This window comes from Bos javanicus, chromosome 11, assembly GCF_032452875.1.
Source record: "Bos javanicus breed banteng chromosome 11, ARS-OSU_banteng_1.0, whole genome shotgun sequence".
In the NCBI taxonomy this organism is placed as follows: Eukaryota; Metazoa; Chordata; class Mammalia; order Artiodactyla; family Bovidae; genus Bos; species Bos javanicus.
Window position 1 is genome coordinate 45579241 of NC_083878.1, and position 25440 is coordinate 45604680.

The 25440-nt window shown below is 46.5% G+C and overlaps 1 protein-coding gene and 1 long non-coding RNA gene across 3 annotated transcripts in view; one reads left to right on the forward strand and one right to left on the reverse strand.

The window, feature by feature from the left end:
- Positions 1–22622, reverse strand: part of LOC133257073 (uncharacterized) — a 30068-nt gene extending 7446 nt beyond the window's left edge. Inside the window, exon 1 of the long non-coding RNA XR_009739393.1 lies at positions 21516–22622. This is a non-coding gene — a long non-coding RNA (uncharacterized LOC133257073). The remainder of the gene's footprint in view (positions 1–21515) is intronic.
- Positions 22623–22682: 60 nt separating this feature from the next.
- UXS1 (UDP-glucuronate decarboxylase 1) overlaps positions 22683–25440 on the forward strand; it is a 56583-nt gene continuing 53825 nt past the window's right edge. Inside the window, exon 1 of one of the 2 annotated variants that reach the window (XM_061432551.1) lies at positions 22683–22843. In XM_061432551.1, coding sequence (XP_061288535.1) covers positions 22750–22843 — 94 coding nt within the window. In that variant the 5' untranslated portion in view covers positions 22683–22749. The remainder of the gene's footprint in view (positions 22844–25440) is intronic. The other variant, XM_061432550.1, reaches the window with a different exon arrangement.

The window sequence follows — 25440 nt, forward strand, 5'->3', positions numbered from 1 at the left end:
ACTTCACTCTCACTTTTCCTTTCATGTACTGGAGAAGGAAATTGCAACCCACTCCAGTGTTCTTGCCTAGAGTATCCCAGGGACGGAAGAGTCTGGTGGGCTGCCATCTATGGGGTCGCACAGAGTCGGACACGACTGAAGCGACTTAGCAGCAGCAGCAGAGTATAATAACATAAAGTGTAAGGTATGTAAGAAATCAATAAGTCAAATTGTATTTAATATAAATGTTACATGATTCCAAATGAAAGTGTAAATGATGAAAGTTTAGCATTTTCTGAAAACCAAACATATCCACTGGGACTTAGAAAACAAAATCTTGGTTACCAAAAAGGAATGTGTTAGTCACTCAGTGGTGTTTGACTCTTCTGCGAACCCATGGACTGTAGCCCGCCAGGCTTTTCTGTCCATGGAATTCTTCAGGCAAGAATACTGGAGTGGGTTGCCATTCCCTTCTCCAGGGGATTGTCCAGATCCAGGGATCAAACCCAGGTCTCCTGCATTTCAGGCAGATTCTTTACCCTCTGAGCCACTGCTCATTTTATGATGGATAAGAGGTGGCCAAAATGACCTCACGGGATTTCAGAAATGAGGTCATGAAAAGCAATAGGGCTTCCTCCTACCTGCCCACCCTCCTCACCCTGAGAGCCGTAGGCCACAAGGAGAGGCCCCAAGGTCCGGCAGCAGCCCCAGCTGGGGTCTCAGCCCCCACACTGCCCAGCTGCTAACTGGAAAGGAGTCAGAACCTGCCACCCCACCCCAGTCCCTTCTCAAACTGCAGATTCATGAGCAAAATACATATTGTGTGTTGTTTGAATCCACTCAGCATTGGGGTGGGTTGTTTTACAGCAAAAACCTAAAACAGATATCAAAAGAGAAGAGCATTGTTATCTTGAAAAGAAAATGTTTGGTAAAGAGTTTTTTTCTACAACAGATGGGTCTATGGAGTTAAGCATGTTTATATTTAAATGTTAAAACATTTAGATACAACTAAAAGTGTGCTGTTCTAATTTTACAGGCATTCTCCTTAATAATTCAGATATCCATTTTACGGCAAATGGTCAGAAAGTCACAGAATTTAGAGCTGAAGTGACACTGATGGTCCCCAGCCTTTCTTATGCAGCACAGAAGCCAGGAGCCAGCGTTGTTCCTGTTTATTCTGCAGAAACTGAAACATAGAGATGGACTTTCCTGCTTGGCATGACTTCTCCATTGAGGATGAAGTATACTAAATTTGATAAGGAAATATTCTTTCTTTCCTGATACAAAAACAACAACAAAAAAAAACCACTTCTGTTTAAGAAGTTAAATTTGTCTCCAGTGTTATTAAAATTCCAATTTGTTCACCCTCCAGCAAAAGTCCTACAGGCCCCACAGATATAATTTAGGGTTCCCCAAAACCCAGATGGTAATTGCAGCCATGAAATTAAAAGACGCTTACTCCTTGGAAGGAAAGTTATGACCAACCTATACAGCACATTAAAAAGCAGAGACATTACTTTGCCAACAAAGGTCCGTCTAGTCAAGGCTATGGTTTTTCCAGTAGTCATGTATGGATGTGAGAGTTGGACTATAAAGAAAGCTGAGCACCAAAGAATTGATGCTTTTGAACTGTGGTGTTGGAGAAGACTCTTGAGAGTCCCTTGGACTGCAAGGAGATCCAACCAGTCCATCCTAAAGGAGATCAGTCCTTGGTGTTCATTGGAAGGACTGATGTTGAAGCTGAAACTCCAGCACTTTGGCCACCTCATGCGAAGAGCTGACTCACTTGAAAAGACCCTGATGCTGGGAAAATTGAGGGCAGGAGGAGAAGGGGATGACAGAGGATGAGATGGTTGGATGGCATCACTGACTTGATGGACATGGGTTTGGGTGGACTCCGGGAGTTGGTGATGGACAGGGAGGCCTGGCATGCTGCGGTTCATTGGGTCGCAAAGAGTCAGACACAACTGAGCGACTGAACTGAACTGAAAACCCAGATGTCCCCCAAAGGCAAGAGGGCAAAGGTCCAGATGAACTGAACATTTACTTTCTGTTACCCCAAAGAAGTGTTGCCAGATGAAACACAGATCACTCAGTTCAATAGAAATTTCAGGTAAACAGTTTTTTCTTTTCCGTTTTTAACTGTAGGTATGTTCCTTTTTTTTTTTTTTTTTTGGCTACATTGAGAGGTTTGCAGGATCTTAATTCCCTGCTCAGAGATTGAAATAGGGCCTCTGGCAGCAAACACACCTAGTCCTAACCACTGGACCACCAGGGAACACATGTCTTGCATTTTATTGGCTGAATCTGGCAATAATACCCCACAGAGACTCTTTCAAATTCAATCAGTCCAAGGCACCCAGAATGGATATGTTTAAAATTCTTCTGGAAGAATGGGGTCGGAATATCATGCTCTGGAAGTTTTATTTTATTAGTATCATTTTTATTACTGAATAGAAATAGAGACCCCAGAATAAAAGGAGCTCAGTATTTAAGATGAAGCAACGTTTGCTACGTATCAGAGTGTCACATTTTACCTAACTCTGGTGATCTGTGCACAGTGGACAGCATGCGTGAGGAAGGCTAAAGGCAAAACGTTCTCATTTTCATCAGAGACGGCTGTGGAGCTGCCATCTGACTGAGTCAGATGCAGAGATCTCAGTGTGTCCAAAAGCAGGGAGTAATCACAGCCCTACACGCACAGGACAAAACTTTAACTCACCCGCACGCAGAAAACGAAACACAGGCGTCCCGAATCCCACAGTGAGAGTTATCTTGTCAGGGGGTCACCTTTGGAGAAGTCAACTACTGACATTGTTATTTTCTGCTGCTTTTCACCAGAGGGCTGTCCTAAGTAGCACACAGTGGTCTGAGAGGTGTGACTCACACCCCAAAGTGCGGTTGCTTCTCCTCTGTGGAACTCAAGTCCCCTGCAGAACCCTGGTGACCAGAGCATGAAAATGTGGCTCTCAGCCTCTTACTCTCTGCAGGAAACGAGCTACGAGGGAGCAAGGGTGGTTTGGCCATCTCCATTGTCTGCCTGTCAACAGACTTAAACGTCTAAAATGTACGTAGCAGAACTCTAGTGAATGACACTGAGAGCCTGAATGAATGGAAATACACACCTATTTCCTTAGTGGAAATAATTAATAGTGCAAAGATGCCAGCTGTCCCTAAGTCACTGCCAATCAAATTTCAGAGCAAGATTTTTTGAGGTGAAATATTCTAGAAACTCTGAGTTTCCTATAACCCAGTGACAGCTCCACTCCAGCAGTCAGAGCACACACCAGGTGAGGAGAGGGCGGTGGTGGAGCCAGGGGCGGGACCCAGCTCTCAGTCTGGTCTCAGGGAAATCTCAATCATTCCCAGACCGTCTCCCCCAGCATGGACTATATCTCTGTATCACATTTGCTCACAAGCTCTAAGGAAAGCAGTTTGAGAAGCCCTACATTAAAGTCACCGTTTGACCCTTCTTGCTTTTCATCTGGCAACAACCACACCCTAACCTGCTAACCCCATCTTCAAAGTCTGCAAAGTGTCCTAAACTGCAGAGTCACTGAATCACCCCGATGGCGTCATAGGTTCAGATACAGGGAAAAGCACAATATTTTGTTCAGTCTTTTCAAAATAGCAGCACAGTCACTCCCCCATATAACTGCCTTTCATAATGCCTTAAAGGGACCACGGGGTTTAACGTGAGTTGCTACCCTCTGGGCAACCCCTGAAAACAGCACAACATGCGTAATGTGCAGGATTTCTTTTCCTCCCAGGTCCCCAGGTCTCACTCGATCCCACTCCAGGCATCCAGTGAGTGATGTCAGGTGGATGGAGAGTTCCTAGCAGTTAAGGGCTGGAGCGATGAGTGAGGCTGGAACAGTGCACAGCATTTGAGGTCTTCCAAGAAAATCAGCATAAAAGACCAGTTAGTGACTCGCTTGGCAACCAGAGAAGCTCACAGGACGCCTGGCAGCTCCTCCCGCTCAGAAGTCACTGGGCAGCTGGTGTGACTGGCACTCAGCCCCTCGGGGACTCTCCTGGGCTCACTCTTCCCTCCCCACCCCATCCGGGGAGCTTTTCCCAAGTTCAGCGTGTACAGCAGTTTAGAACCAGCGCCAACAACTAGAGGGATATAAGAGACCCTGAAATCAGTAAAGGAAAGCAGCATTTCTCATAAATGGAGTGACTTACCTAAGCCCCACATCATCAAAGCGAGACTTCACTACTATTCCCCTCTCCCAGAAACAGAATCTGAACCTGGTTCATCAGGCATCCCCTGACCCGCACTGGTGAGGACACCCACCTGGCAGACCCCCCCTGTCCGTCCCCCACAGGAAAGTGACCTTAATAACCAACCCGTTCTGTCCAGCGTAACCTCCTGCTCCCCACTCCCTTTCGCCCATAAAGTCCTTCATTCTGTCCAGCTCCTGGGCCTCCTCTCTGTCTGCTGATGGGATGCTGCCTGATGCATGAATAGTTGAATAAAGCCAATAAGATCACTAACAGTTGAATTTTATTTTTTACCATTCAATATAGACAGATATCTAGACAGGTAAAGGATGGATGGATCGATCGATTGATGGATGTAGAGATGATAGATAAATAGATAGGTAGACAGACAAGCAGGATATACTTGTGAATCTTCAGATCACCGCAGGCTGGGGAGGAGTAAGGAAGGGAGTGGAAGGCACTGGAGAAATGTGGGGAGGAGGTGGAAAACCACTGGGTGTGAGGCAGGTCCTGTGAACTGTTGAGCTGCCAGATTCAGCAAAAACACTGAGGTCAACTTCAATCATCAGAGGTTAAATTTTTCTTAACAACACAGCTTTCTTTAGTTAATATTAAATATCTCTCTTCTACACAATGTACAAACACAAAGGACCAATAGAATAAACCTACAACTTGAGTTTATGAAATAAAACAGCACAAACACAGCTGGCTCTGGACCATCCATGCTGCCTTCGCCTCCTGCCCCGGCCCCTTGCAGCTCCCACTCTTGCTGCCTGGGATCTGGTGTTTATAACAGAATGTTCTCACTCTGCGGCACTTTCCTATGTGTCCGTGGACAATGTAGATTATCTTTCTGCATGTTTTCAGTCTTTGACATGAATGATGTACTTCATGTCTTCTTCTGCAACTTTTCTTCTTACTTCAACACATAACTGGGACTTATTGATGCTTCTTATGTCTGTTGTTCGTTATTTTCAGTGATGTGTAGCATCACAAATATGAATGAACCATAGTTATTTATTCTCCTGCTGACGGCCACTTAGGTCATTTCTGCGTGTTAAGCTCTTGTAAACAGTGTCGAAATAAACATTCTTCCATACACTTCTGTTAGCACATGTGTGAACATTTCTCCAGGGTATAAAAGCAGGATTGGAATTTCTAGATCTAATAACAACATAATTTTTCAATTATCTTCTTATGACAGTTCTCTTGATTGATCTCTATATCAATGAAAAGAAGATTTTTATGGAACAGAGATAAAAAAATGTCTGATTCAACATTTCATTCATTCATTACAGTGACTGTCCATCCTTGTTTTCAAGAATGAGATTGAAAATCTTGTGACTTATATAAAGTCTTCTCAGACTTGAACTATATTGAGTTTCTTAGATACAGAGTAAAACACGAAATCCTGCTACCCCTTCTTATTGTCTGACACACCCAAGCTAATCATTGTTTTTCCAGCCAAGCTGTCATTCAAATATCAAGTTTACAAGGCACACTCAGAATTTATGCACCATCCTTGGTGCCCTGAGGCTGGAACTCAGACCCTGTAGTTCACTACTGGGTGACCGTGAGCTCAACTTACATTAACTTTCAAGTCACTTTGTCTATAAAAGTAAGAAATGCTTAATTTAGTGATGAAAGGTCAGAGATTTGACATGCAATAGGTTTCCTGACAGAAAAGAAAAAAGAAATATGAGAATTGCATCCGATGATGAGAATAAGTAACTTTCCGTCTGGAAGGAAACTTCACCCCTCAACACACACACACTGCCTGTGGTCACAAACAGTCTCTGTTGATGGATTAGTAACTGGTCCATGCCCCTTTCTTGACCACGTGATAAATACCCAGTTTCTTTTTTTTTAATTTTATTGAAGTTTAGTTGATTTACAATGTTGTGTTAATTTCTATTGTACAGCAAAGTGATTCAGTTATACATATATATTCTTTTTCATATTCTTTTCTATTATGGCTTATCACAGGATAACATAGCTCCCTGAGTTATGCAGTGGGACTGTTCTATTAATAGATATAATAGATTGGATCTGCTAATCCCAAACTCCCGATCTACCTCCCCACACCCCTCTCCCTTGGCAACCACAGATCTGTTCTCTGTGTCTGTGAATCTGTTTCTGTTCTGAAGATAAGTTCATTTGTATCATTTTTTTTTTAGATTCCACATCTAAGTGACATTATATATTTGCCTTTCTCTGTCTTAGTATGATAATATAAATATACATACATTTTCTTAGTATGATAATCTCTAGGTCCATCTGTGTTCCAGCAAATGGAATTATTTTATTCCCTTTATGGCTGAGTAATATCCCACTGGATATATGTGCTGCATCTTCTTTATCCACTCATCTGTCAGTGGATACAGGTTGCTTCCATGTCTTGGCTGTTTTAAGTAGTGTGCTGCTGTGAACATAGGGGTGCATGTGTCTTTTAAAATAATAGTTTCGTCTGAATACCCCCAGTTTCTTGAGGAAGACAGTGACTTGCAGTGGTCTCCCTTGACTTTCTTGGCTCACATAACTCGTAAAGCAGCTAGCTGAGGCACCTGTGAGACCCTCTGCCCCGCAAAAGCCATCTAGACCAGCACCTGACCTCGACTGACCTCCAGCCGGGCTCCTGCCAGTTGGCAGTTACTCTGCTGCTGCCGTCCTGACCAAAGCCCCAGTGTCCTTTTGAGGCATCTGCAAGTATGTGTCTTTTCCACACAGAAATCATTTTTATTCAAGGAGACTTCCCCCAGCACAATCACTGGACTGCAAACAATCAAATGCCTTCCTAGCTCTAACACTCCTCCATGTGATCAGCAGCACTTCTCTATTCTATCTCTGTGTACTTCCCTTGTCTTTTTTGGGTTTAATGTATGTTTTGAATCTTACAGCCTGTTTTGATTTCTTCTATACAAAAGAAAGTATTTCATAAATTCCTAATAACTAATACATTGTCAAATAAGATTAGATGTTAAATGATTTCTGAGGCAAACTGTACTATTCTAGGTTTATATCTGCCTTTTGTATTCTGACGCCTTTTTACCACCAGTGACATCTGTGCTAAGACAAAACAAACCCTGAACAAACCCTGAACCCTGTGTTACCGATGAAACGAATGCTGAACACTGAGCAAAGTGTATCAAGCTGAAAATTTGCCTGGCATTTACTGGAGGCTCATGCCTTGCCTTTTAAAAATTTATTTGCCTGTCTTTTCTGTTGGAGCCTCACAAAGAGGGGCCCAGACAAAGCATCAGGCTGGTAATATGAGCTACGTGACAAGCGTTCCATATGGACCTATATGAGCTGCTAATAAGCTCTGAAAAAGATGAGGTCAGTACAGAGCACTTGGGTCAGTCCATCCCTCTGGTTTATGGCTGTGCTGACCCTCATGCAGATAATGGTACAGCTTCTGCCTCTAGGCTTCCTCCAAGGAGCCCAAAGTGCTTTGCAAATGTCTTCTTATTGATTTTCACGTCTCTGATGCAGAGTTTTAAAGGCAGCAGACAGAAGAGGTGAGTAGGCAAGCCAACCTGTTCAAAGTCAATAAGAGACGCAGCTCTGCATCCCACAGCCCAGCCTTGGTGGGCTCCTCCCTGGCGGTGGGTCTGCCCCTCTTCACATCTTCCTCTAAACAAGCGAGGAGCTTGCACGGGGGGTGGGGGGGGGTGTTTCTCTGTGCCTGCAGTTTGCTCATTTAGATAGCTATTACTTCCTTTGGAGGCTTATCCCAGTGAAGTGTTTCTCTACTGGAAAAAAGACTTCCCACTGTCCCAACCTGTTTTCTTTTATCTATAACACAATGGACAATGGCAGACACTAAGAAATTTGTTTAAAAAGAAAAAGAAGGAAAAAAGGACAGGAAATTTCTTAAAACTCCCAAAGGAAATACTTCCTTGACTTTAAATCAGCTTAAATATATATTTATATATAACATTTACATCTATTTATTATTTAAAATTTAATATACAAATTAATTTTACATATTTTAATAAAATTATACATGTATACATACATATTTGACCTTTCAGAACTAATTAAAAGCAAACAACCCTAAAGCATTTAACTTTCTGACCTGGTTTCCTGGAGACTGGAACACAGCCCAGTAAGGATGTCCAGGTGGGGCCGCGTGGAGGAGCAAAGCAGACGCCAGTGGGAACTGCCGTTTCCACACACCAGCTGCTGTGCTGTATTCACCTGGCTTCTGGGAGGCTGGGCAGTGTGGACCTGAGAGGCCCGTGCAGCCTCCAAGAAAGCAAAAAGCACTGCATCCAACTCAGTTCCCAGCATCAGGACCAGAAATTCTCTGTTGTGTTGGGATGGGAGGGGGGTATGCTGGGCTCTGTAGAGGACTCAGTGGCATCTCTGGTGTCTGCTCACAGATGCCAGCTGACCCCTTCTGACTCTGCCAGGGAAAGATGTCTCCAGAACCAGTGTCCTTGATCAGGCACCCTGAAGGGTCAAAAACTAAACGCCCCCGAAGCTGGCTGTTGTCAAATGTCACCAAGAACACTGTCATTCCATGGAGGCTGACCCAGCAGCACCTCAGCACATGTGTGCTAAGTCACTTCAGTCATGTCTGACTTCTTGGGACCCCATGGACTGTAGCATGCCAGGCTCCGCTGTTCATGGCATTCTCCAGGCAAGAAGACTGGAGCAGGTTGCCATGCCCTCCTCCAGGGAATCTTCCCCCATCCAGGTATCAAACCCACATTTCCTGCAGCTCTTGCATTACAGGCGTATTCTTTACCGTCTGAGCCACCAGGGAAACCGAAAGATGAAACACATGGTCCCCTAATCACAGGCAGAGGGAAGAAAAACTTTGCCCTCTTCCCTTCTTGGTTCATTGGCTGGTCTAATAATGAAATTGACAGAAGACAGACTAACAGAACAAAAAACAAATTTAATTTTGTCCATACGTGCATGCTGAGTTGCTCAGCCATGTCTGACTCTTATGTGACCCCCATGGACTATAGTCCCTTAGGCTCTTCCGTCCCTGGAATTCTCCAGGCAAGAATAGTGGAATGGGTTGCCATTTCTTACTCCAGGGGATCTCATAAAATAGGGGATTCAAAGAAGTGACCAAAGCAGGCAGCTTTGATACTTTTCAGACAAAGAAACTGCACATTTTTGAAGAACTGACCCGACAAAAGGGGTTTGGGCTGGGTTAGTGAATTAGAGAGGAAGTAACAAGGTCTGTTTGTACAACCTTCTCGGCCCTTAAAGTCTGGTCTCCGGGAGTAAGGAGGCTTCTTCCTCCTGTCCAAGGAGGGCACCTTCACCCAAGAGATTTATCTTCTGTGTTCAGGGGGACAGAGGGAGATCAGAATGTATCAGCTGTTTCTTAAGTAACTTTAATTCAAAATAATCAATATGCCAAAATGGCATATTTGGGGTGGCATAGTCTGTTCCCTTTCACAGGTGTTAAGAATTCACTGAGGGCTTCTCTGGTGGCTCAGTGGTAAAGAATCATCTGCCAATCCAGGAGACAGGGGTTTGATCCCTGGTCTGGGAAGATCCCACGTGCTGCCAAGCAACTAAGCCTGGGCACTGCAACCACAGAAGCCTGCCCACCTTAGAACCATGCTTTTCAACAAGAGAAGCCACCACAATGAGAAGCCCGCACACCAACCACATAGTCCCCTCTCACCTCAACTACAGAAAAGCCCACGCAGCAGTAAAGACCTAGCACAGCCAAAAATAAACTTAAAAATGAAAAAAAAAAAAAGAATTCACTGAAAGACTACAGTTAGCAATCAACTTTAAGATGAACTGCTTTGCCCTTAAAAATGCATTCTGATTGTAGGAAAACTTTAGTAATTAGCCAAGCAAATTGACACACGTTATAATCATGCTATCACACTGAATTTTTACCTGTTGATGACTAAATTATAGATTTCCACAAGAGTAAACAAATTCCCTTGCATTATAATATCTTTGACTGTTGGGAGTTTTTAGAAAGATAAGTAATCAATCATTAAGAGTTTTTTCAAAGTGACTTATTTACTGGTTTACAAGCAGTACTATTACCACTAATTTGACTGTTAACAAGTATTAATTAAGTTATCTACCATTTCCTTTTCTTTGAAATGTTCAGCTTGGACAAAGTGCAACCCCAATGAATTGAGTCCAGTGGCTGCAGACAGATCTCATTTATAGCAAAAACAACAAAGGCAGTATTTTCCAAGGGAAGTCCCCCGGCAGGACCCTGCTGGTACAAGCATTTCGATGCTGCATCAGTAAGAATACGCCACCATGCACAGTGGATCAAACATAGCCAAGCAGGAAACAATGGGACTGCAGGAAACATTTTTTAAATGGGATCAAAGAAAAGCTAGATGAGGCCAGGAGCTGAAGCCCAGAGCCTTAAAAGGAAGCCCACAGCGAGTGAAGTAGCAGTTATATGGCATCAGCAGGGAGAAATCAGGAATTAACCAACAGAGAGGGCTGCGGTGTGTGCTTCTAATGAACTACAAGGAGAGACTCAGAGACCAGACAGGACGGCTTTATGCTACCTGACAATTATGGATTGGGTTGTAGCATTTGTTCTGAGAGTTGCCGCACTGTAGCAAAAACAGGGTAGTAAGGTAGACATGCCAGAGCCCTCACTTGCCTTTTAACTAATAAATGCTACAGCGGCTACTTTCCAAAAAGAGACAGAGCATGCTCGGGGGCTGGAAGCATCAGTACCGTTCGAATGAAAATTCTTCCCAAATTGATCTAGAGACTCAGTATCATCCCAACCCATCTCCCGGCAGGCTTTTCCTGGATGTATAGACGTGTATGTGTATGGTGTGTTTATGTGTGTTTACCTGTGTATATATATGTAGATGTGTGTATGTATATTGTGTTTATGTGTGTGTTTAAGTGTATATGTATATTTGTATATACCGAAGACTCTTGAGAGTCCCTTGGACTGCAAGGAAATCCAACCAGTCCATTCTGAAGGAGATCAGCCCTGGGATTTCTTTGGAAGGAATGATGCTAAAGCTGAAACTCCAGTCCTTTGGCCGCCTCATGCGAAGAGTTGACTCATTGGAAAAGACTCTGATGCTGGGAGGGATTGGGGGCAGGAGGAGAAGGGGACGACAGAGGATGAGATGGCTGGATGGCGTCACTGACTCGATGGACGTGAGTCTGAGTGAACTCCAGGAGTTGGTGACGGACAGGGAGGCCTGGCGAGCTGGGATTCATGGGGTCGCAAAGAGTCGGACACGACTGAGCTACTCAACTGAAGTGATAGACCTGTATGTATATTGTGTGTTTATGTGTGTATGTATATTTGTGTAGATCTGTGTGTATGTATTTTGTATGTGTGTGTACATACATGTGTAGGTGTATGTGTATAGTGTTTGTGTGTGAATATGAGTGTTTATGTGTGTGTATGTTTACATGTGTACGCACATATGTGCTTGTGTGTGTGTGTGTGTGTGTGTGTAGAGGTGGATTTGGGAAGAGAAATGTCAGAGGACCTGACCTGTCTGGGTCTGATGAGGAAACAGTCTCCACTCTCTACATTCTGTGTTCACAGCATTAGCGGGGCTTCCTGACTCTGGGAAGAGCAGGAGAAGAGCATGTCAGGAGGCTGCCAGTGAAGGTCAGAGAAGCTGAAGGTGGAAACATCAGTGAAAGTGTCAGGGGCAGGTGTCAGGGGGAGAACCAGAATTCTACTGCCTCCATCAGGCGGGAGCTTCTGCAGGGCTGTGTGCCCACCACGTCAGCACCCAGGGAGAGACCCACAAACAGTCCCGTCCTACCAGCAGCCCTCCTCGAGTGGGGTCTTCCCCTCCCACACCTCACACATACCCTCATTCTCTGACTGTGACCCAGAGTCACACAGGTAGGGCAGCATCCCGACCTCAGGTGGGTAGATGACAGTGCCAGGGGCCGCCCACAGCCCCACCAGGCACCTGTCCGGATTCACCCAGTACCTTCATAAGGTCAGAATCTGAACGTGTGGCCCCTACTTACAAATGCTGTCACCACCTGGATCACTCCTGGGGTTCATCCAATCCCCCACACGGCACATCCACTGGGGAGACATTGCCTTTAACACAACCACTGAGAATATGACCACAGTTCCTGTTAATTAGCCTCTCTTTATTTTCATTTGAACAGAAATAGATTCTAGCAAAGTGATGGGCATCTATTCAAATGAGTCATTAAAAGCCCACTGACAGCTGCTCACAGGCGATGATAAGTGCCTCTTGTAGAGATTTATGATGGAGAAAAGCAATGCACCTCATTTGCCATTTTCTCTCCAAGAAAGATGCACAGGGGTTCACCTTCAGGTTACCATATGTCTCACTCTTCTATCTCTTGCTTCTGAATCCAGAACATGGAGGCAGGCAGATTTACTGCCTGTAATGCCACTTCCCCCTCCCAGGATGGCAGAGACCAGTTTGTTGTTGTTGTTTAAATTATTTGTTTATTGGCCACAAGAGCAGCATGTGGGGCCTCAGTCCCCCAACCAGGGACTGAACATTGGAAGTCAGGAGCTTTAACCAGTGGACCACCAGGGAAGTCTCATAGCAGAGCCCAGCTTTGCTCTAAGACTTGGGTGAATTTGACTGAGCTAAGGTATTCTCTCTTCAGGAATCATTCCAGGCGGCCCAAGGAACCTTGAGGGACTTGAAGGAGGTTGTGGGTTCCTCTCAGAAAGGTTTCCCTCAGTCATCCAAGGAGCCAGGCAGGACAGCATCTCACGTCTCAGCAGATCTCGTCCTACCTGGATGTGGCACCCAGACAGCCATCTTCATGGTGAAGCAGTGTGGGAAGCAGCCAGGCTGAGGGCAGCGCAGGGGGGACAAGGCTCCTGGTGCCTAAAGTTAGAATGGAGTGCCGCGCTTGCCCTTCTCTGCAGGACAGTGGACATTTGATGTCTGCTGCTTTCCATTAATGGACCTGGGATTACTGGCATCCCAAACTGTCTTACTTGATAGCAGCTGCTCTTATTAGAATCCTTAATTATGACCCTGGGCATCCTCACATGCTCAGTTGCTTCAGTCGAGTCCAACTCTTTGCGACCCCATGACTGTAGGCTGCCAGGCTCCTCTGTCCATGGGATTCTTCAGGCAAGAATACTGGAGTGCATTGCCATTCCCTCCTCCAGGGGATCTTCCCCACCCAAGGACTGAATCCGAGCCACTTGCATCTCCTGCATTGCAGGTGGATTCTTTATTGCTGATCACCAGGGAAGCCCCTTCCTCTCCTCAGAAGTGAAATTTAATGGGAGCATGAGGTCACATTAAAATCTAGACTTGCCGCCTTCTTAAGCTCATCTCTGTTCCTCAGTTAAATCATCATGATAACCGATATTTCCATTCTGTCATATTAGGACTAGTCGCTAACTTTAATCCATCCTCAATGGATTTGAAAAGAAGCCGGTAATGAAATCAGGGAATCAGCCACGTTGGGTCCATAAGGAATTTCATGACTGGCGGGGCACATTTACAAGGCTTGGGTCACTAGGATCTTCCCAGAGCAAGCTGGAAAAGCAGGTACTCTTTGAACAGATGGACATATTTTATTAGTTTTTATTGATCTTATTGATTTTTTTTTTTTTTTGCTTTTATGCTTCCACAATTATAGGCTGCTTCAGCAATAAATATGTGAGAGTTTTGTTTGAAAAGGTTAGACCAATTTATTAACAGCCATGCTTTCTTTTATATTTTGGGCAGTGAATCTGATGGAATTTGTCACAAAATGTTTCAAGCTGAAATAGATGTTACCAATCACATTACTGTTTTCTTTCACTCTTTATACTGTTAATAGGGGCCTTACCTGATGGCTCAGCAGTAAAGAATCTGACTGCAATGTGGGAGACACTGGTTCAGTCCCTGGGTTGGAAAGATCCTCTGGAGAAGGAAATGGCAACCCACTCCAGTATTCTTGCCTGAAAAATTGCATGGACAGAAGGGTCTGGGGGGCCACAGTCCATGGAGTCACAAAAGAGTTGGACATGACTGAGCAACTAAGCATGAGCACTGTTAACACTGCTGGTTGATTGGTTGTTGGTTAATTCTAAGAAATCTTCAAAAGTGGATGAAAACTCTGCAAAGCATTCTATCAACACATTTAATCACACAATACTTTTCCTTGAGCAGAGAGAAATAACTTAGATTTATGATGATATAAAGAGATTCATGTTAATATGGTAAGCATAATAATAACGGGGCTTCCCTGGTGGTTCTAGTGATAAAGAACTCATCTGTCAATGCAGGAGACAAAAGAAATGCGGGTTCAATCCCTGGATTGGGAGGATCTCTTGGAGGAGGGCATGGCACCCCACTCTAGTATTCTTGCCTGGAGAATCCCATAGACAGAGCAGCCTGGTGGGCTACAGTCCATGGGATCACAAAGAGTCAGATATGACTGAACTGACTTAGCATGCATGCAATAATAATATTGTAGTGATTTAAGACCTTTATATTTGAAGATAATTTCTGAAATATTTATAAGTGAAATGCTAGTGTCTGAAATTTGTTCAAAAATTCAGGGTGGAAACAGTGGGTGGAATAAAAATGAAATCAGATCAGCTGTGACTTGATAATTAATGAAGCTGATGGCAATGAACTTTTGCATATGTTTGAAATTTTCAATAACAAAAAGTACTTTTGAAAACTTTCAGGACAATCCAAAAATAAAATTTTAAAATACACTTTCATCTGCAATAACATCAAAAAGAATAACAGAAAGAAAACATAGGAGTAAATTTTTTAAAAGAAGTACAATCTTAAACCTCAAAACTATGAAACAAATAATTTCATCTACATAACCGGGGAAGGATCACATGATCATGGATCTAAAGATTTACTGCTATGATGGCAATATTCCCCAGACTGATTTACAGATTAAATCAATTCCTATTGGTTGGATGGCATCACTGACTCAATGGACATGAGGCTGCTACTGCTGCTAAGTCACTTCAGTCGTGTCCGACTCTGTGCGACCCCATAGACGGCAGCCCACTAGGCTCCCCCATCCCTGGGATTCTCCAGGCAAGAACACTGGAGTGGGTTGCCATTTCCTTCTCCAATGCATGAAATGGAAAAGTGAAAGTGAAGTTGCTCAGTCGTGTCCGACTCTTAGCGACCCCATGGACTGCAGCCTACCAGGCTCCTCCGTCCATGGGATTTTCCAGGCAAGAGTACTGAGTGGGTCAATGGACATCAGTTAGAGCTAACCCCAGGAGAAAGTGAAGGACAGGGAAGGCTGGCATGCTGCAGTCCATGGGGTCACAAAGAGTCAGAGATGACTGAGCAACAGAACAACAACAATCAGAATCTTGGCCAACTTCTTTGTAGAAATTGATAAACTGATTCTAAAATTCTTATGAAATTGCAATTGATCCAGAATAGTCAAAATAATCTTTTAAAAGAAGAGCAAAGTAGGAGGACTTACATTTCTCAGTACAAAGCAAGTATTACCGACGTGGGTTCTTGGACCCTTTAATCCATAAGAATTGAGGCCAGATGAGAAATTCATGCTTTATTGGGACTTGTGCTGGAGCAGGAGGAGGGAGCAAAAACAAGTAACAAGTTAACAACTAACCCTAACCCTACCTACTCCCTTAAATGGAGTATGGGTGCAGTGGTGTGCTGATCCCTTAAGTGAAGGGAGGGTGGGGGAAGATCAGTGGTGCTCAGACACAGAACAACTAGACAGCAAAATGAGAAACCCACAGAAAACATTTACAACAAAACTAGGAGACAAGGTACCTCTGCGTGCCCCAAGATACAAACATCCGCACAGGAGAACTGAGAAAGAAGCTGACAGAACAAGTAAAGGGGTCCTCCTGGAAGTTGATGGATGACTCCTGAGCAGAATTGTTTCAAAGGATTTGGTTTAAAGGTCTAACATTATCTGCAAATTTTCTTTAACAGAGGTCCTAGGCAAACAAAAGCCAGCCTGCATTCCAGCTCTGTGTAGCTTTGTATTGGGCTAGTGGTATAGAACCCTCTTGTCAATGCTGGAGATGAAAGAGGCATGGGTTCGATCCCTGGGTCAGGAAGATCCTCTGAAGGAGGGCAACCCACTCCAGTATTCTTGCCTGGAGAATCCCATGGACAGAGGAGCCTGGGGGGCTACATGGGGTCGCAAAGAGACACAACTGAAGCGACTTAATGTGCGTGCATACATAGCATGCATTGTATCCCTAAAGTCCCCATGGAACTTCCTAGTGGTCCAGTGGTTAGGACTCCACGCTTTCACCGCTGAGTGTCCAGGTTCAAACGCTGGTTGGGGAACTGGGTTCCTGAAAGCAGCACCGCTCAGCCACAATAACTAACCAACCAAACAAAAAGACTCTGATGCTGGGAGGGATTGGGGGCAGAAGGAGAAGAGGACGACAGAGGATGAGATGGCTGGATGGCATCACTGACTCGATGGACAAGAGTTTGAGTGAACTCCGGGAGTTGGTGATGGACAGGGAGGCCTGGTGTGCTGCAATTCATGGGGTCGCAAAGAGTTGGACACGACTGAGTGACTGAACTGAACTGAACTGAACCAAACAAAAAAGTTAAAGTGGCTCTTCTTTCCTCCCCTTGTTCTTTCAGTCAGACTGTGTCCTGTAATATTTTTAAAAATTCCAACTCAAAATTCATCTCCTAAAGAAACCTTATAGGATTGGTCCTTTCAGGTTAATCCCTACTTGAGGATGACCCCCTCCAGTTCTCAGATGCCTAGTTTACAGGATACATTTCCTTGTGTTGAGGTTTTGTGCTTTTTCCAGGTGGGCCTGCCCAGTGAGTGCAGGTTTTCCTGGATAGGAGGCTGCTTTCCCTGCATCACCCCAGGGTGACCAGGATGGGTTAAGTAGGACACAACAGGAAAGCCATTCTGATGCCAGTTCCTGCACAATCATGGGCAAGTGGGGACCATTCATATTCCACTTTAAGCAGTCTGCTTACGGATGTGTGATCTCTGATGGCTCATCAAAGTGCTCTGTCTTGTTTTAAAATGCTGAGAGGATCATTAAAGAAAACCACAGTGTCCTTTTTACCTACTCCTGAGGGAAGTATTGAAAGTATTGCACTAGTAAACTTCCCAACTGCATTTCTGTTTGAAAACTTGTTTATAATTTAGAGAGCAAACTTACATCTAGGTGAGCCAAAGTGACGTCCTGTGGTACATTTTCAGCAGCCCACTCAGAACATCATTGGTATTCCGCCAAAGGAATGAAGAGAGTTGGATATTACGCAAACCCACTTGACCAAGCATATTTTACAAGGCTGTCCTCCCCCGTAAAGGGTGATATAGGATACTAATTTGCGATTTAGATACTAATTAAGCAGTTGGGAATGGATCATCTTTTCCAAACAGTTAGGAGATCTCCTTTCCATTTCAAACAGGTTTCACCTCTTCTGGGAAAGAAAAAAACAAAGATGGGTTTTTAAACCCCACCCTTTTTTTGCAAGGCTTTTGAATTTTCACTCAAAATCATCTGGTATCACTATATAACCATGTAGTTAGAGTGCTTAAAAATTAATTGGACTTCTAATAGTGAACAGATTCACAGTAGATAAGGTGCCTGTTGAAAAGGCAAGGTATCTGCCTCTCAACGGCACATAATTATCGTCAAAAGCGGACTTTATGAATTGTGATGTATGTTTGATGACTGCTTTTTATCTTCGCTGATGGGAAGTTAATTACTTAACACACCCCAGAGAAATCATCTTCTTTAATAGCCAATGCAAACTTCAGAAAATAACAAGTAAAAAATGTAATTTGCCTGTATCTGGCACTTCCCCCAAGTCCATTGGTTGGTAAGTATTCACTGGGCATTCACACTACAGCTGGCACGCACATTAACAACCAGAATTTATTACTTGCTCATCAGAAACCTGGCTCTAGTGGAGAGACGATATTACCAGTCAGATATACAAATCACAGTTTATGTTTCCCAAAGGACGCAGAGGGAGAACCTTAAGGAGACCCCAAAGGCAGTGTCTTTCTTCCCTCCCCTCAGCAACAAGAGCTCAGTAGTTCCTTCAGCAGGTCCTTCACGTTCTACAGAAGTTTACAATTAAGCACTTTAAAAATGACTAGTCCCAGCAGCATTATCTACTTCTCAACCTGATCTTGGCTGATTGTTGGCAAAACCCTCTGCTCAGATGCTCTGGGGCACATAAGCCAGATGGAGAAGGGAGGTGCAGAGGGGAAAAGCTGTCACATTGTAACAGGAAGAACACATCTGACTCCCTTTCAGATCTGTTTCTTTTACCTTAACCTTTGTATCCTTTTACCTTAACCTTTGTATCTGTTTGCAACAACCAATCTTTTGGATATAAAAAGAAAAAAAAAGTGTTACTGGCTCAGTTGTGTCTGAGTCTGTGACCCCATGGACTGTAGCCTACCAGGCCCCTTTGTCCATGGAATTTCCCAGGTAAGTGGAAAACCGACTGGAGTGGGTTTCCATTTCCTACTCTAGGGGATCTTCCCAACCCAGGGATGGAACCCACATCTCCTGCATTGGCAGGCGGGTTCTTCACCACTCATTGAGCCATCAGGGAAGCATTGGCTTAATAAGAAAAGTAGCAGGAAGAAAAAGCAGGTGAAGTGCACAAGGGTTGGAGGCCTGGCTTCTGCACTCTCAGATACATTGCTAGAGGCTTTCTTATCCAACATTATCTGCACCTTTTTTTCCTGTTCCTCCGGCCAAACAGGTTCCACTATGTCCTATAGAGTCCTTTCCCTCCCCAACGCCCCTGCCTGATGTGTGTGAGCAAAAACCTTACATGGGATTTCAAATTCAGCCCATGTAGCCCTGGCTCTGCACAGCCTCCCTCTTGCTGTTCTCACCTGGAAGGGGAGGTGCGCTGGTCAAAAAACAGGAAAAGCCCTGATCTGTAGCAATTGCTCATTCACATGGGAATGAGCACACCACAGAAGAGTTGTGAACACTCAGCTTTTGGAGCCGGGAAGCTGTTCAGCCAATTAACTGGGCAAACCACACTCCCAGGGAGTGATGTCTCTTTCTTGTGAATGCCTTGGCCATTCATCTGCATTGTCCTGGTCCTCACCACTTTCTACCATGAAGTATGATGGATTCTGCATGCCTTCGCTCTCCTCCCCAAAAGCATCCCCCTGCCCCCCTCCCACCCCAGCTGTGTGGACACTGACAACTTTCAGAGCCTGTTTTCTGTCTATTAAGCACAGTCCCATCAGCAACCCTGTGTCTTGGGGCTGTTACAGAACTCGGGTGAGGTGACACGTGTGAGCATCTCACATCACAGTCCCTGCCTGGCTCCTGGTGGACACAGAATAGACGGAGGTTTTCTACTCTTCTTGAAAAGTGTTGGTTGCTCAGTCATGTCCAACTTTGCGATCCCATGAGCTATAGCCTGCCAGGTTCCTCTGTCCATGGATTTCCCAGGCAAGAATACTAGAGTGGGTAGCCATTCCCTTCTCCAGGGTTTCTTCCTGACTCAGGGATCAAACCTGGGTCTCCTGCGTTACAGGCAGATTCTTTACCATCTGAGCCACCAGGGAAGCCCTACTCTTCTTAGTGTTTTTTTTTTTTTTTTTTTTTGCTGCACTGGATCTTCCTTGCTTTGTACAGGCTTTCTCTGGTTGCAGTGAGCAAGGGTTACTCTCTAGTTCCAGTGTGCAGGCTTCTCATTTTGAGCATCACCAGCTCTAGGTACATAGGCTCAGGAGTCGTGGTGCATGGGCTGAGTTGCTCTGAGGCATGTTTAATCTTCCTGCAAAAGGAATCAAATGCATGCCGCTCACCTTTACCACTGAGCCACCAGGGAAGTCCCCTCTTCTTAGGCCCTTAACACTCTAGGACAGGAGTCCTATTACGATTCATTTTTTAATCATCCCAAGTGTCAAGAACACTGCCTTGTAACTAAGTAGTCACCGTCAAAATATTCTTGTTGATGTATCCACTGAAAAAAAGGAGTAGCTGATAGCAAGGTTGAGGCAGGAAGGGGACCTGAGCACAGAACTCACTGGGGCAGAGGGCGTGGGCAGCCAGAAGAGGGAAGAGAAGCTCAGGGAAGTGACCTGCCCAAGCCCACAGTTTCCCTGAAGAGTCCGAGGTGGCACCTCCTTCCCTGGAGCCTTCTCATATCTGCTGGGCAAGCACTTACTGCTGCTTACTCCCAAATTCTGGCTTTGGTTGAGCTGAAAATCAGGGTCAGGGCCACCCACAACCTCCTGAGGGGTCATAAGGACAGCGGTGGCTCATCTACATGTAGTTGTTGATGGTGTTCCCATACACTTCATCCCTTGGGGCAGGAGACCTTGGCAGCAGTGTCTGGTGGTAGAAAGGAGGCTTAGGTAAGAAAGCTGGATTTAGGGACTTTTGTGCATAGGTAGCATGTGTTTCACAATTTCTGGCCTGCTTGAACAGATAAATATATATCAATGAAATACCACCTACACCCAAAAAGCTTGAAATCCACCTACAGCTTCTATCTAATCTTGCCTTAGGGCAAATGTTAATCTTTTCTCATATCTCTGCTGCTCATCTTTTATCTAAAAATCATGGAATTCCTACTGCTTAGGACAGGGAACTCTACTCAATATTCTTAATAATCTAAATGGGAAAAGAATCTGAAAAAGAATGGATATATGTCTGGTGGTGGTTTAGTTACTTAGTTGTGTCTGACTCTTTGCGACCTCATGGACTGTACCCTGCCAGGCTTCTCTGTCTATGAGCTTTTCCAGACAAGAATACTGGAGTGGGTTGCCATTTCCTCCTCCAGGAGATCCTCCTGACTCAGGGATTGAACCCATGTCTCCTGCATTGCAAGTGGATTCTTCACCACTGAGCCACCAGGAAGCCCTAGATACATGTCTATGTATAGCTAAATCTTGGCTGTACACCTGAAACTAAAACAGCATCGTAAGTCAACTATACTCCAATACAAAATAAAAAATTAGAAGAATAAAGTGATCATGGTAAATAAAAAAAGTAAAATAAAAATCATGAAATCATAGGATCAGAGGAGCTCAGGGCACTACATGTTCTAGATACATCTTTTCAAAAATTAGAGGTTTAACCCAAACTTAAAATGTTAACGATGAGGAAATAAAGTTGCTGTTGTTGTTGTTTAGGCACTAAGTTGCATTGTACTCTTTTGACCCCATGGACTGGAGCCTGCCAGGCTCCTCAGTCCATGGGATTTCCCAGGCAAGAACACTGGAGTGGGTTGCCATTTCCTTCTCCAGGGGATCTTCCCCACTCAGGGACGAATTGGGGTTTTCTACTTGGCAGGTGGATTCATTATTATGGAGTCAACAAGGAAAAAAGACTCCCAGACAAAGAGAAATTTGTCCTTGGCTGGTGTGCTTACCTGGAAGCCCACCCAGGGGGGGTCTCTGTCTGGCTCCAAAGAAAGTGTCACCTGGCAGCCTTCTTGGATACTGGAATGGGTTGCGAGCGTGTTGAGGAGTGGGCGTCCTGACAGGAGGCCGCTTCAGATGTGAGAATCCTCCTCTGGGAAAGGGCTTAACGATTTTCCTCTTGTTCCACATTTCTCAAGGTTAATGGGGAGGCCTGGAACGGGGAAGGTTGTCTTACAATCACAGAGTCATGGCATTTGTGCTGAGTAGCTAGAAAGATGTAACCAATTACTGCTTTGATTTATTGCTAATTGTGATGGTTATTTTTCTCGGAGGTTTATAACAAAGTTGAAGAAGGGCATTCGACTGTTTAGCAAAACAGCCCGGCGTTCACAGAGGTTAGAAGCGCTGCGGGCCGCTCTGAAAGGCCTATAAGGTCAGCCTGCAGCCCCCGCACTTTGGGTCTCCCTCCGGGTCGCTCCAGTCCAGGTTTGGCTAAGGTCCGAGCGCACCTGTCTTCCCCCGCCAGGGGCCCAGCTCCCCGCGGGTCCAGGACTCCTTCGGCATCTGTGCTTCCTTGGGCACAGCTCCTCGCCGGGAGCAGACATGCAATACCCGCTTATGGAAGAATTGAGCCGGGACAGCGCGTGCAACCGTGTGCTCTCGGCGCATAGCTATGGCTAGTGCACTCACTCTCCTGTAACGAGGCATCCGTTTTTCTGCAGGCAGACAGCGCGGTCCACCCTTTCCTTCCTAGTCTGTCCTCACTGTACAACACTAGCACTACTTTTTAAAATAATAATAAACGCCTTATTTTTAAAAGAAAGACGTCCTAGCTGATCAGAGGGTAAAACGCACGGAGTCTGGACATCAGTGATATGTAGGGCACTAATCGTTGCCGCTGTTTCAGCTAAACAAGCCGGGAAAACAGGTAACTTTCAGAGTGAGCTGGTAAAGAACTCCAAACACCTGCCCAAATATAGCACAAATCAGCCCGGCAACCGCCTGGCGCGCTGGTACCCAGGTCTGAGGCGCACCGCCCACCGCGGCGTCCACGCTTTCGCTTGCGCATGCGCACGCGCCGCCAGCTGGGGCCACCTCACTGCGCCTGCGGAGTGGGGCGGGGCGAACGCGGAGCATGCGCGCGGCCCCCGCCGGCAGGAAGCGCGCGTGGGGCGGGGCGGGGCCTCCGGGCCGCCCCCGCCGCCGCGCTCGGAGTCGGGCGGCCGCAGCGCGCGGCCCGGGATGCTGAGCCAGCCGCTGCTTCGCCTAGTGTCCGCCGTCAGCCGCAGGAGGATGAAGCTGCTGTTGGGCATCGCGCTGCTCGCCTACGTGGCCTGTGAGTGCTTCGGCCATTCATTCCCGCCCGCGGCCTTCTCCCTCCCGCTCCGCGCGCGGCCGCCAGCCGAACAGCGGACCCTCGGCCCTCGGCCCCGCCGCACACCGGGCTGCGGTCCACGGCTCCCGAGCGTGCGGCGCCGCCGGGCGGGACGCGGGGCTGTGAGGACTGTCTCCTGGCAGAGCCCCCATCGCGGCTGTCTGCTCCCAGGAAAATTACTGAGCGTTTGGCTTCTGGGAGCCCAGTGTGTCGCCCGACCCCGCCGGCCCGCGGCCGAGCCCAGGGGTCCTGGAGCCCACGGGTCTGATGCCCCGGGGTCCTGGCGCCCAAGTGTCTGTACGCCCGGGGGGGTCTCTTGGCGGGGGGGTGTCCTGGCGCCAAGGGGGGTCCCCGCGCCGAGTTGTCCGCTCCAGGGCTACTGGCGTCAAGTGGGGGAGTCCCGGAGCCCAGGTCTCCGCACGCCCCAGGGGTTCCCCGCGCCTGTGTTTTGAGGGTGCGGGTCGACCCAGAGCCGAGGCGCACCGCGGGGGGTGGGGGTGTCTCGGTGCCGCTCCATTTTGTGTGGTTCCCCTGTCATCATTCCCGGAGGCTGCGGGACAGAGGGCAGGAGGGGACACTTTGTTGGCAGGTGGTACACCCTGTGTCTTAGAGGCAGAAGCCGTCCCTTTAAAAAAAAAAAAAAAAAGAAACCTATTGGATGGGAATGTGTTTTCCTTGATGCTATTAATATTTCCCCAAGTACCAAAATTGGACCAAGTGTGAGCTCGTTTGAATCCTAGCCACGAGGCCGATCCACGCTGAGACGAAACACCTGCTCACCGGTTAAGTTACTGAGGTCTGACTTCCTAGTTGAGGGGGACCTCCAGACATGGCTTCAGTTGAGCTCTAGGCAGATGCGCAGTCACTGAGACCTGGCCTGTCTGCAGCCCAGCTGGGGGCTGTTAGATGCAAGTATGCGGAGGAGGAAGATGGCTTCTGAAGTGTATGCCAGTCTTGAGTTGGGAAGCGGAGACCCCCAGGGGGAAGACTGCTTCAAGTTGTGTAATTCCTGTTAGGACTATAGTAACAATGTTCAAACTTGCTTCCAGTTTCCCCATGTGTGGTGAGTCTGTTTCCTTGTCTCATTTAAGTATCTCAGCAGTCCTAGGAAATAGTTCCCATCATTATTCCCATTCTAGAGGTGAGTCTGTTAAGACCAAGAGAAATTAGGCAAATGATGATCACACAGGTGAGAAGCTACAAAGACCAAAATTTTGAGCCCAGAAGGGCTGGGGACCTGGGACTGGAACCCAGGTCTGCCCGCAGGCTCCATGTAGATTTTGAGGCTTCTGCAGGTCAGAGGTCGTGGAATGTCATTCACCATTCTGCAGATAAGGAAATCCTCCTGCGTCCTTACTTTTGTCTGCCAAGCCCTTGTCTTTGTCCCTGTGCTAGGTCCCAGGGATCCCCAAGGCTTGCAGAACACCTGGGCAGTGGTTCTCAACCTGCTGTGTGCATCGGAATCACCTGGAGGGCTTTCCAAACACAGGCTGCTGCCTCCCATCTCAAGCTTCTGATTCAGTAGGTCTGGGCTGTGGCCCAACTAATAGTTTCACCTCACATACTGTTGGTGTGTTCTGGGGACCCCCCACTTGAGAACCACTGGCTTAGATTGTGAGTTGGCCACAAATTAGGTTCTCACCTAAATGAGGGTGGAACTACAAACTGGTAGGAAGGAAGGGAAGGAATGCATGAGGGCTCCTGACAGGGGCAACCAGCATGTTTTCTCGAGGAAGTGAGGCTTGAGCTGAGAAGTGAGGCATGTGTGGGAGTTAATGGGCTTCCGAGGTCTCGCTAGTGGTAAAGAACCCACCTGCCAGTGCTGGAGACTTGGCTTCCATCCCTGGGTCAGGAAGATTCCCTGGAGGAGGCCATGGCAACCCACACCAGTATTCTTGCCTGGAGAATCCCATGGACAGAGGAGCCTGGCGGGCTACAGTCCATGGGGTCGCAAAGAGTGGGACGCCCTGTGGCATCCCGAGCAGGGCGTGTTCTAGGAATGCAGAGAATGGTGGTGGGGGGGGGTGGGGCGCGGGGGTTGGAGCGTAAACATGAAGCGGTGATCTGGCTGACAGGCTGCAGCAGGCGGGCCTTGTGCCAGCTCACTCTTTGGGTGAATTTAGCTGTGAGGTTTAAGATAGGTGTGCAGGCAGTGTCACTAATGGGCATGGATGGTAACTCCAAGACGCTTTACAGGAAAAGCAAGATGGCGACTCCTGACTGTCCAAGAGCGGTGATTTCTAGCCTTGGCTCTCCTTGTTAATGTAATAATCTTGTCTCCTTGTTTGAGAAAACTGTCCTGGCTGCCAAATGACACACAGCCCCTTCTGGAAAGTCTCTCCCTGGTCCTCTCAGGCTCTCTCCCATCTTCTTCTGTTTCTTGAGCTCATGAGGGCCCATCATCCTCCCTCCTGGCGTGTAACTCTTTGGTCCAGGGCCCAGGGCCTGAGCACGGCCAGCTTGTGCTGCCCTGGGTTCTTTGCCTACACATGTTTTCTCCTATGGGGTTCCAGTCCTTGTAGCCCTCAGGTCAGTGCTGGTCACTGGTCGGAGGAGCT